The following is a 12,442-nucleotide window of genomic DNA, read 5'->3' on the forward strand; positions in this document are numbered from 1 at the left end:
GAGGTACTACCTCATACCTATCAGATTGACTAATATAACAGAAAAGGAAAAATGATGAATGTTGGAGGGGATGTGGGAAAATTGGGACATTAGTACATTGTTGGTGGAGTTGTGAACTGATTCAGCTGTTCTGGAGAGCAGTTTGGAACAATGCTCCTTTGATCTAACAGTAGCACTAATATGTATCCCATAGAGAGTAGAAAAAGGGGGAGAGGAAGGACCTATTTGTATAAAAATATTTACAGCAGCTCTTTTTGTGTGGCAAAGAATTGGAAAATGAGGGTATGCCCATCAGTTGGGGAATGGTTGAACAGGCTGCGGTATATGATTGTGATGGAATATCACTGTGCTTTAAGAAATGATGAGCAGGCAGATTTCAGAAAAACCTGAAAAGACTTATATGAACTGATGAAGAATGAAGTGAGCAGAACCAGGAGAACATTGTACACAATAACAGCAGTACTGTACAATGATCAACTGTGAATAACTTAACTATTCTCAGCAATACAATGATCTGAGACAATTCCAAAGGACTCATAATGAGTCTGAATGCAGATCAAAACATACTGTTTTTCACTTTCTGTATTTTTTGGTGTTTTTTTTTCCTTTGAGTCTGGATCTTCTTTAACAACATAACTAAAATGGTAATATGTTTTGCATGATGGAATACATATAACCTAGATCAAATTGCTTACTATCTTGGGGTGGGGAGGTGAGGGGGGGAGAGAGGAGAATTTGGAACTCATAATTTTAAAAAATGAATGTTAAAAATTGTCTTTACATAAAATATTACTAAAAGAAAAAAAAAAGACTGATGAGCTTGGAGGCACAGGACCTAAGTTCAGGTCCCCATTCTGTCTCTTACAACCTGTGTGATATTGAGAAGGTCACAACCTTTCAGAGTCTGTTTCCTTCTCCGTAAAGTGACGGAACTGGACTAGCTGACCACTAAGCTCCTTTCTGCTCCCTATCCTTTGATCCTATGACCGTATTGTTTTTATGAAGGTAGAAATAGTGTGCTTATCAAATTTTTGGGTGCCACATTTGGGAAGGGCTAGCTAACATATGGAGACAGCTTGGTGGCTCAGTGAGTAGAGTGCTGGGCCTGGAGTCAGGAAAACCTGAGTTCAGATCTGGCCCTAGAGAGGCAGCTAGGTGGCAAAGTGGATAGAGCACCAGCCCTGAAGTCAGGAGGACCTGAGTTCAAATCCGTCCTCAAACCAAATACTTGACACTTACTAGCTGTGTGACTCTGGGCAAGTCACTTAACCCCAATTGCCTAAAAATACAAAAAAAAAACCCCACCAAAAAAACCCAACAACAAATCTGGCCCTAGGCACTCACAAGCTGTGTGACCCTGGGCAAGTCAGTAAACCTCTGTTTGCCTAGTCCATTAGAGAAAGAAATAACATACTATCCCAGTATCTTTGCCAAGAAAACCCCAAAAATGGGGTCACAAAGAGCTGGACATGACTGAGCTACAACAAGAAGCAGCTAACATACTGACTAACGCTTTCATTACTTGTCCCTCGTGGTTGGAACTCTCTCCTTCTTAGTCTCCACCTTCTGTCTCCTTGGCTTCTAGGATTAGAATTCCTAATAAATTCTTGAAAAATAAGGATAATTCTATAGCTAGAGCTCCCAAATGGAGAGGAATCAATTGAGACAGTCTTCAGATAGGAATTTTTTGGGAGATGGGGCTTTGCTCTTTGGAATGGGGGACAGTTGTTATTAGGGTACTTTGTTTCATCTTCTCCTGGACCATACTGTGAATTATTTTGCCATGTATATATTTAGCTTATGAGTTAAGATATGTATTAAATACATGTTCGGGCATGGTAGAGGGAAAGATTCCAAAAAAGTTAAGGATGGACTGCATGTTCTTATCATTTTACCCTTAAATATAACAAAAGCTTGAAGAAAGAGCTGACCAATCAAAAATAGGATTTTGGTCCTAAATTCTCTCAAAAATTCCCACAGATGGTGTACTTTTTGCTATGAGGGGAGTGGTGTGGTACTCATAGAGCTGGTCATCCTTCTGCCAGGAAAATGTGAAGACTGTGTTTTGGAACTTAAATGAACATTAGATTCATTTTGTCCAACCTCTACATTGGACTGATAAAGAAACTGAGGTCTAGGTAAGTTAAGTGACTTGCCCCAAATCACAGAGGCAGCAAGTAGCAGAACCAGGGGTGGAACCTAGTTCTTCTGATTCTACATGTAGTGCACATCTCATTTTAGGTAGCTACCTAAAGAGTGTTTGATTTGAAGTCAAAAGAACTAGGTTTTACATTCTGACTTTTCTACTTACTAACTCTGTGACCTCAGGCAAGTCACTTCACGCCCATTGACATCTGTCAGGGGGTTGGACTAGATGACTTCAGAGATCCCATCCAGCTCTAGAATGGTGATTTATGACCTCTTACTAATCTTGACTAGCTCTAACTCTAGATTCTTAGAATGTCAGAGCTGAAAGGAGCCTTAGAAATTATTTAGTCCAGTGCCTTTATTTGACAGAGGAGGAAATTGAGGCTCAGAGAAGAGAGACTGACCTTCTAGAGGTAGTTGGGAAGTTAGTGGCAGAGTGAGAACTCAAACCCAGGTTTCCCAAATCTCCTATTTAAGAGCTTTTACTGCTATACTATGTCACTTAACTCTACTGTCTTGCCTTCTCAAGCTGTTGTAGGAACCAGGCAGGTGTGTGTCTGACCTTCAGGAGGGACTAATCTTATGGCTGTGTGAATAAGCTTTATTTTTCTGGTTTTATTTCTATTCTCTTAGCTGTGTGGTTTTTGGATTGCTCAAGAATGCAGAGCAATTGAACTTTAAGCCATGGTGAAGTGTTGGTTTGGCAAGAGCTTACTTAAAAATTAGGGGGGCTTTAGGTCTGATAAGTCTCAAAGCACTCAGTTGGGATAGATCTGCTGTAACCATGTCCTTAGTGGAAAGATGATTCCAGGATTGACTTTAAACTCTTCTATTTCTTGTTTAATTTGTATTTTTAGTTGAGGGAAGAAAAGTTAGAAGAGGAGAAAAGCTCTGAGGATCTGATCCACAAGCTATTACTGGAGGACATTGAAGCAGGGAAAAGGAGAATGGAAGAACTGCAGAAAAAAGATGAGCCATTAGTTCTCGTAAGTAATCCCTTTTTAATGATTAAAACAACTCACATTTGCATAGTACTTTATATTTTATAAACTGTTTTCCTTTGTGGTAGATGAAAGATGAAATGGCTGAGGAAACAAAGGTTCAATCTTCTGAGCATATTGATTTATTAAGCATTGTGTGCCAATTGCCTAACAAAGCAGGGCCAGACCTCCTAAGCTTAGGCCTGGACTGGGGGACACAGACTTTGATACATTAAAAGCAATTAGTTAAATAAGACCAACTAATTAAAAGAAAATAATAAGACATTAGGTAATCATTTCTAAGTGGATGAAAGATCAGGACTTTTCAAGTTGAGAGGGGGAGAACAAACAGGTGCAGTTCCCTGAAATCAGAAAAGAAGGTGTCCTGGTTGCCTCCCCCTGCCCCACCAAGGTCTTGTGAACAATCAAAGGAACATGAAAACAGTAACTGATTGATCACTAGGGGGCCAGTTTTCAGATAAGATATGCGTTGCTTGAGATGTACAATTGTGAAAAAATTCCTTGTATCAATCTTTGGATCTGACTGAGTTTCTGGTTGGCATAACCTAGTTTCTTGGGTAAGGGTTTCTAAATAGCAGGTAGAGGTGTTCTAGTTTCCCAGCCATGCAGGGCTAGGTTCAAACGATGCAATAAAGTTTTCTCTCAGTTCCCACAATTGAATAAAGCTTTCTCACAAGATAGAAGTTACACTAGACCAACTTCTTGACTAGAAGGGAACCTGAGATAGCTCCAGAATTGAGTCACAAGATGGAGGCAGTGTGATCTGTTCACTTGCCATAGTTAACCACTTGCTGTCCTAAACCCCTCAATTTCCTTACCTTATAGCCCTTCTTGATAGAACTTTCTTAGACTGGCCTTTTGTCACAGCTAGGCTAGGTGATGGAGCACTTCAGAATGCGTTTGAATTTCGTGATCCAGTGACACTGTTAAGCGTCCCAGTTTATGAGAAGTAGAGAACGTAGGAGGGTCCAGAATAGCAGTAAGATGTGAGTGGAAAAATCAGACTTATGTGGACAGGTTAAAAGATTCCTAGATAGGTTAGAGTAGGGAAGTGGAAGAAAGGAAAGACTTAGCATCAAATACTGCTGCCCCACAATCTCCTGTGTTATTATCTTACTTTGCTACTTAAGCAGTCACTGTGCTATAAACACTGGGGACACAAAGACAAAAATGAAATAGTTCTTTCTCTTAAGGAGTTTGATGGAGACCTGGGATTCACTCTCTTCAGAAGATTCCATTAGGATTCCAGTAAGACAAGAAAATCATTGGACTTCATTCAGAAGAGTTAAGTTCAAAGTCTTGGCTTCAACACTTAATATCTGTGTCCTTTTGGTCCCAGTTTCATCATCCACAAAAATGGAGATAAGGACACAGCTGTGTTCCACATCTTAGAGCTGTGAGAAAGAAAAAAAACAAACCACCAAAACTTTGAAAACCATAAAGTCTACAAATGCCCGCTCATGTGAAATAACACTTTTTTCATGTATACAGATACTTACAAATGGTCTGCTTATTCATTAAAACATGACTGAGGGTACTTTTATTTCTTGTTTGTATTTTAAAAGAATAAAGTTGGTTTCTAATGTGAGGTATTTTCCCCATTCTTTTTTCTGTCTTCCCCTTTCAGTGCATCCCTCTTTCTCACCCATTCTTCTTTTGAGATCATCTTAACATAATAGAATCACACCCATATCATCTATCTAGCTAGACTTCTTCTAACTGTTCTACTGATGATACAGTTTGTGAGGGTTACATGTATCATCCTTGCATATAAGAATCTTGTTTAACCTTATGATTTCTCACTCGTGCTTACCTTTTTATACTTTTTTTGATTCTTGTGTTTGAATGTTAAATTTTCTATTCAGCTCAGGTTTTTTTCATCAGGAATCCTTGAAAATCCTCTGTTTCATTAAATGTCCATGTTGTAATCCTAGCTCCTTTGCCTTTTAGAATCTCATATTCCAAGTCCTGTATTCCTCTGTAGGAGTAGTTGCTAAATCTTGTGTGATCCTGACTGTGGCTCCAATGGTATTTGGATTCATTCTTTCTTGCTGCTTGCCATATTTTCTTCTTGACCTGAGAGCTCAGGATTTTTGCTATAATATTCCTGAGGATTTTCATTTTGGGATTTCTTTCAAGAGATGACTGGCTAGTGCAGGGTAGATGACCTGGGAGAGAATTGAGGGAGTCAAAGGGTTGGAAGTCACAATGAGAATGGAAGAGTAGGATTTTTTTAAGGGAAGGCAGAAGGAGAGGTGAAAAGCGATAGATTGTATTTAGATAAGGGAATTTCAGAATTCTTGAACGTAGAGGTGGTACCTTTGTAAGTGATGGCAAGAAGCAAGGGTGTGATGATCTCTGTGTGTGACTAAGGTGGGGTGGCAGAGTTGGTCATGGGAGAAGAGTAGGTTGAGAAACTGAATGTTTAGGATATATGAAGGAGAGTCCATATGTATGTTGACGTTCCCAATTATGAGGGCAGGAATTGGGGAAGAGAGAAAAATTGTGAGCTAGGTACTAAATTCATTGAGGAAGGAAGGGGAGTGACTTAGGGAACTGCAGATAACAGCTGCCAGGATTTTGATTGGGTGGTAGACATGAATAGCATGAACTTGAAAGGAAGAGGTTACGGAGTGATGGAGGAAAGGGGAGAACCTGGAGGTGGCAATGGGGAGCAAAGAATATTCCAACTCCCATGTCTAGACTAGTGAGTTAAGAATGAGTGATGGTACAGCCCGTACTAGAAAGTGTGGCCAGGGAAGCTGTGTTATCAGGGGACAGCCAAGATTCAGTACAAGCTAGTAGGTGGAAGAAGTGGGAGAGGAAAAGATTTAAATGAAGGGAAATTTGTTTCCTATGGAACAGGCATTAGAAGAGGCACAGTGGAAGGGCTGAGTGGCATTTGGTTGGAACTTTTGGATGGGAGTGTTGAAGGGGATGGGAATGAGGAATCAAATGGTGGGACATGGGGAATGTGGTTTGAATAATGACTTCCAGTGTTTCAGAATCACTGGGATTTGTAGGTTATTACCAGATGTGAAAATGCAATCTCTCTCTCTCTCTCTCTCTCTCTCTCTCTCTCTCTCTCTCTCTCTCTCTCTCTTCTCTCTCTCTCTCTCTCTCTCTCTCTCTCTCTCTCTTTATCTATCTGTATATATATACACACATATGTATATATATATATTTTTATATTTATATATATGTGTATGTCAGTTACCACCCTTTACAACTGGACTACAGCCTATCGTTTCCAGATTTATTTGACATCATCATTCCCCTTTATGCATTCTGATTTCCAGCCAAACTGGCCTGCTCTGCTGTTCCCTGAACTCTTCGTTGCATCCTTCTATCTCTGTGCTCTTGCACTTTTGATCTCCTTACCTGTAATGTATTCCTTCCTCATCTCTACCTCTTAGAACTTAGGCTCTTAGTTGAGCCTTAACTTCAAGGCTGAACTGTAGTACAGTCTTACAGTCTTTCCTGATCCCTCAATTGTTAGTGTGCTATCAAATCATTTGTAGTTTTTAGTCTGTGTGCAACTTCTGTGTTCCTGATAGAGAGTGTATGGTTTTTGAGAGCAAGAACTTTTTTGGATCTTTTTTGTCTTTGTATCTCCAAAATCTGTTGTGGTATCTTGCACATAATAGACACCTAATAAATGTTAATTCAGTTGAATTGAAGTGATCTGCCTAAGATTCTAAGGTAATGAGTAAAGGCACAGGGATTTGGTTATGGACTTAGGACTCTACATACACTCTTGGCTCTTGAAAAGTAAATAATTTGAATTTTGGGAGGATCAATTTTATGTTATTTGTCAGATACTTCTGGGGTTTTACCATTCTAGTTATATTATTAAATGTTGCTGTTATTATTAACAATAACAATAGCTCACATGTATGTGATGCTTTATGGTTTATGGGATGCTTTCCTCTTACCAACCTTGTTAAGGTATATAGTGAACCCAAACAAAGTAAAAACTTGATGAACAGCGGCAAGGGCCAATATTCCCTAACCCCTAATAAATACTTACTCAGCATTCCCCACCCCACCCCCCCATGCTCTGGCACCAGGGCTGCATGAACCAGTCTTAGGCTTACAACAGAATGTAGCTCCACACCCCAACAGTTCACTGTTTTCTCCCAGTGCCATAGAGATTCAAACTCCAAGCAACAGAAATTTGCTCAGTCTGCAGTAGCCATGTGGCAACATTGTTTGCTGCAACAGTGCATTGCCTGAGCTGAGGAGCAGAGGGAACAGGCAGGACACATATCTGCATGTTTGTAACAAAACTCAAGACTCCACCATAGCCCTCATCTCGTCCCAGTGCTGTGGACATCCAAACTTCAAATGGCAGAAATTTGCATGGGCTGTGATAGCTACATGGCACCTCTGTACCACTAAGCCAGAGAACTGAAGAACATAGGAAACAGGGTAAGATACATATATTGGGGACTATGTGGCAATCCACTAAGCCTGAGGGAAAGAGCCAGTCCCGTCCCCTGCCACAAGTCACTTGGGAGAGAGGCCAAGGCTGGTGAACCATGAATTGCCCAGTCTGCAATCTAGCCCTCAGGGGAACCATCTTCAGAAAGGGGAAGAAGTCAGAAAGTGACTGGTTAAGATTGTATTTGGCTCTGTGGAAATCACAAAACAATAGAAGCTCAGAATCTTGGAGTTTGTCCACACTGTTGAGCTTTGTCTGATTGGAAATATGCAGCCCAAGCTTCCACCTTCTGCATAACACCTTTCCTGATGCTCTCAACAGTTGGTGTCCTCCATCTCTACCTTTTAAATTATTTTATATTTGCTTTATGAGTAGTTATATGTGTACATGTTGTCTCCCCATTAGAATGTAAGCTTTTTGAGAGCAGAGATTGTTTCATTTGTTGTCTTTGTGTTCCCAGTGCCTAGCAGATAGGCGGGACTGAAAAAAATGCTCATTGGTTGATTGACAAGATGTAACATACATGAGACAATTGGAAAAAGGAATAAAAACAATTTAAGTAGTTAGATGGAAGATTTTGTTGTATGGACTGTACATGTAGGGAATTGGTAGAAAGTTCAATCATCATTTTAAGAGTGTCAGTGCAGTTATATTTTTGCCCTGTGATAGAAACAGACTGGATATTATCTTGATTTTGTAGATGAAGAAATTGAGGTACAGAGAGGGAAGTGATGTGCTTAAGGTCCTACAGTAAAGAGCAGAGCCAGTTCTAAGCTAACTCTTAGTGTAAGTCTCTTTTCAGCAGAATACACAGTTGTCATTTTTAGTTCTACCTGGGGAAGTTTAACATTGCCTGACCTCTTTTAAAACATAACATGACTAACATTGAAATTAAGTCTTCATTCTGAAGTTATTCTAACCACAGCCATATTTTTTTCTCTCTCTAAATTTCAGCCTTAGGTAAGTTAAAAAAATTTAAGAGGAGGGAATTCTGATGACTGGCAATATTTGGGGGAGGGTAGAGCTCAGATACCAATACAGACATTTAAAACTAGAGACTCTTTGCTTGACTAAGAGAGATAGAAAAATTAATTTCACTACAGGCGGGGATTTAAAATGTTCCAAATGTACCTGGGGTCTCCATCAATATATCATATCAAGGATCCTTGATTAGTTAATCTTTGTTGGTTTCCCATCGTTGGAGATCTTCCAGCAGAGGCTGGACAACTAGTTGTCAAGGATATTGTAGAGGGAATTTTTGTTTAATTAAATGACCTCTGAGTTTCTGTGATGATTATCACCATTTTGGGCTTCTTCCCTGTGGGTTGTAGGGGCTTCCCCATTGGGAATGTTTGGTGCCTCAAAATCAAGAGAGAACTCAAGTCGAAGTTAAAGTTAGTAACTGCCCAAACCCTCCTTCTGTTTCTCTGATTTGTCGCTTCAGGAAATTGACAGATATTGCTCTTGAGAATAGATAAAAGCTTGGCTGCCCTTGTAGCATAGGTCCTATAGTACTCTAATACAATGTTTCCCATCCAACTTTCTGTTTACAGACTTTGCTGTAAAGTATTCCTTGTTCACAGTATGGGTATTAAGGCTCTTTCCTCTTTTCCAGAGGGGTGAGAATTACTGTTGTGCAACTCATCAATTATCATGTTGGGTTGTTCTTAGGAAAATGCTGAAAATAGAAAGGTGAAGGAGGGAGGGAGAAGAAGCAGGAAACTAATCTGCCCTTCTGAAGGGGGAGCTATTGAGTGCCTACTGGTCTAGGAGGGTAAAACTTTGCATTTTATAATGCTTTGCATTATAATTGCTTTGCAGCTTCAACTTAGTGTTGTCACTGTCAGCTGTTGGTGACTGGGATCTGGGGTGGAAGTATCTGGAAATGCAGAAGAGGCATAATCAGTTTTTAGATTTTAAGAAATAAGGGCCTTCAATAATAAAAACAAACAAACAAACAAAAACCTTGCAGCTTACTCACAGTTTTATGTGGAACTAGCAATTGAAAAATATTCTGATATAGCATTTACCAAACTCATTTGGCCATAGACTTTTGAGCTTGAAATGTATTTACAGAATCCATAAAAGCTGATCTGAAGTACCCCTGGAATAGAGTAAGGTTGGAGAAATTGTGAAGTGAAAGAGAGGGATTAAGTCTTTTTCATATTAAAATTGTTTTATGCGATGTTTTTGGTATGTTCATATTTTTCCCTTAATACATCGTAACAAAAATGCTAATTGGAGCATTGTCCTTTTTAATATCTGTGTGTCCATGTTACTCCTCTGAAATATACCAGACCAACAAACCTCTTTCCTTTCATCTTCAGAAAAGAATACTGTTGCTGCCGTTGTTGTTCTGATACATCAGTATGTGTTCACTGTGTGACTATAGCTGAAAATCGTGCTCAGCTACCAGCCATTTGTTTGCTGAGCATCTTCAGAGATGGTTCCATTTATAAGATGAGATGTCTGAGGCTCAGCCACCTGACCTTTGTAGATGATGTACATACACATCGACTAAAGCAAAGATTAGAGGCAGCATGGTCTTTTAGAAAGGGGTGATCATGGGGCAGCTAGGTGGTGCAGTAGACAGAGCACTGGCTCTGAAGTCAGGAGGACCTGAGTTCAAATACAGCCTCAGACCAAACACTTGACACTTACTAGCTGTGTGACCCTGGGCAAGTTGCTTAACCCCAATTGCCTTAAAAAAAAAAAAGAAAGGGGTGGTCAGGAGACCCAGGTTTGAGCATAACATTGGACAGTTGCTTCTTAGGCAGTCTTAAGACAAGTCACTTTCTTTCTCTCAGCCTAAATTTTGAACTCATTAAAATAAATTTTATAAATTAGGCATTCTTGCCCCTTGGAATTGTTATGAATAAAGCATTTCATAAACTTCAAAGTTCTATAGGCTTGTGAATTATTATTAGGTAAGGCCAACCTGAATAGGGGTTTTTTTCTTCCTTTCAGGTCCTCCCTTACTTCTTTGCCCATTGTCTCTCAGTCTCTCTTGGCACCAAGCAAGTTACCTGTTTCTACAGATTGTTTTTCTTGGCTATTTACATGCACAGTCTTGATGCATCCTTCTTTATTTTTGATGATGATGAAAGATTTCTATCCTGTGCATGCAGCCTCTGAAGCTAAAAAGGCTTTGTGGTTGGATCAGATGTTAAGATACCCTGACACTTGAAGGCAAATTTTAGCTCAGTTTAAGGAAAGCTTATGATTAAAACTGTCCCACAGTAGAACAGACTGCCAGTCATTGATTTTGTGCCACTGGAAATTTTTCAAGAATGAACTGGATGACCATTTGTTGAGAGTGCTGTAGAGGAACTTCCTGTTCAGGTATGGGTTGGATTGCATGTCCTCTTAGGTCCTTCTACCTCAAATTGAATGGCTCATGAGAATTATTTCTAGCTGTAAGAAAGAAATATGCAAGTAAATGTGTTATAAAATGAGCGAGGCTTCATAAAAATTCTAAAATTGAACAGTGCAGTAGCTTTCTAAGAGGGAAGCCCAGGAAATCTAGGAAACATTTTAAAATTCAAGATTTTGTTGTGCATGAATTTTGTAGTCTTTATGGGAGCAAAGACCCACTACATATATGGTAAAGTCTGGTTTCCATCTTAGAATTTAACAGTTAACATATCTGAGGCACAGAAATGTTTTGAAATTGCTAATTATGAGTCAGGAGTAAATCAAAGGGAATAAAGTCACACCTTTCCACCAGTCCTCCAGGGTCTAAAAGGGAGCATGAAGTAGAATAAGGTTAAGGTTCCCTCTGAAGACAGTTTGTTGTGGAAGAAGCACTGTACTGGTAGTCAAGAGGCCTGGGCTCTGGCTTAGCTTTTCAGTAATTAGATATGTTACCTCAGCTAAGTTACTTTGCTTTCCTGATCCTTTTTTTTTCTTTTTGTAAAACAAAAGGGTTGGGTTCATCTGTTGTATGGCCTCTTAAACTGTGACTCATTATTCATTCACAGGTGTCTGATTTGTGGTTTCTATGACCATTTCTTAGGATGTGTATTAAGGACATGTTTGCTTCTTAGAATTTTGTAACTGTATGTGCTGTCCTTCCTCACTTTGGGGAATAGGAATAAATTGATGTTACTTTCTATAAAATATATATGTGTGTATCCATATTTTTCACATTGGTAGGGTCTTTGTGTATTGGAAATCTGTTCTTCCCTCTCCTGTGGAATCCTGAGGGGAGAAATGCCAAAAGTACCTCTCTAAGGCTTTTGATCCTTACCCTAAGAGAGTTACTCAATTCCAATCTAGTACTGGCCAGCCAATTTAAAAGGAAAAACTCCTTGGGAAGAAGATTCATGCCTATGTAAATTTCTTAGTGTCTTGTATTAACTCTTTCTTGTTTTCACTCCTAAAACCAGCCAAGAAGGCCCATCTGGGCTCAAATGGTCCCAAAGCATCAAGCATTATAGTTAAGATCCTCTACATATCATTTTTGTTGGCTACCATTAGATGAATCAGGAAACATTCTGATATTATATTCTTATTACCCTCAACCAGTTGGTGAATTCAAAGATCCCAAAGAATATGTCTGGAAGCATAGGAGGTATAACAAAGCCATAATAGAGATGGGACTTTGCTTATACAAAATGAGAAATTTGGGAAACTATCTTTGGAGCTACCTCAATGTCATATCACTCCAATCTGGATGCAGATTTGCTGGACCACAGCACCCCATTTGGGATTTTCTTGGCAAAAATACTAGAGTGTTTTGCCATTTCTTGTCATGAAGAGTCAGACGTGACTGAAAACAATTGAACAACAAAAAGGAATTCTAAGGTATGGAAAAGAAGAAGAAAATGCATTCTAGGAATGAGGGCAG

At 39.4% G+C, this 12,442-nt stretch overlaps 1 protein-coding gene across 1 annotated transcript in view; it reads left to right on the forward strand.

Moving 5' to 3' along the window:
• RNF169 (ring finger protein 169) overlaps positions 1-12,442 on the forward strand; it is an 85,791-nt gene that overhangs the window by 46,813 nt on the left and 26,536 nt on the right. Inside the window, 1 exon segment of the mRNA XM_020989567.2 lies at positions 3,006-3,134. Coding sequence (XP_020845226.1) covers positions 3,006-3,134 — 129 coding nt within the window.

This window comes from Phascolarctos cinereus, unplaced genomic scaffold, assembly GCF_003287225.1.
Source record: "Phascolarctos cinereus isolate Bilbo 61053 unplaced genomic scaffold, phaCin_HiC Scaffold_726;HRSCAF=1367, whole genome shotgun sequence".
Taxonomy (NCBI): Eukaryota; Metazoa; Chordata; class Mammalia; order Diprotodontia; family Phascolarctidae; genus Phascolarctos; species Phascolarctos cinereus.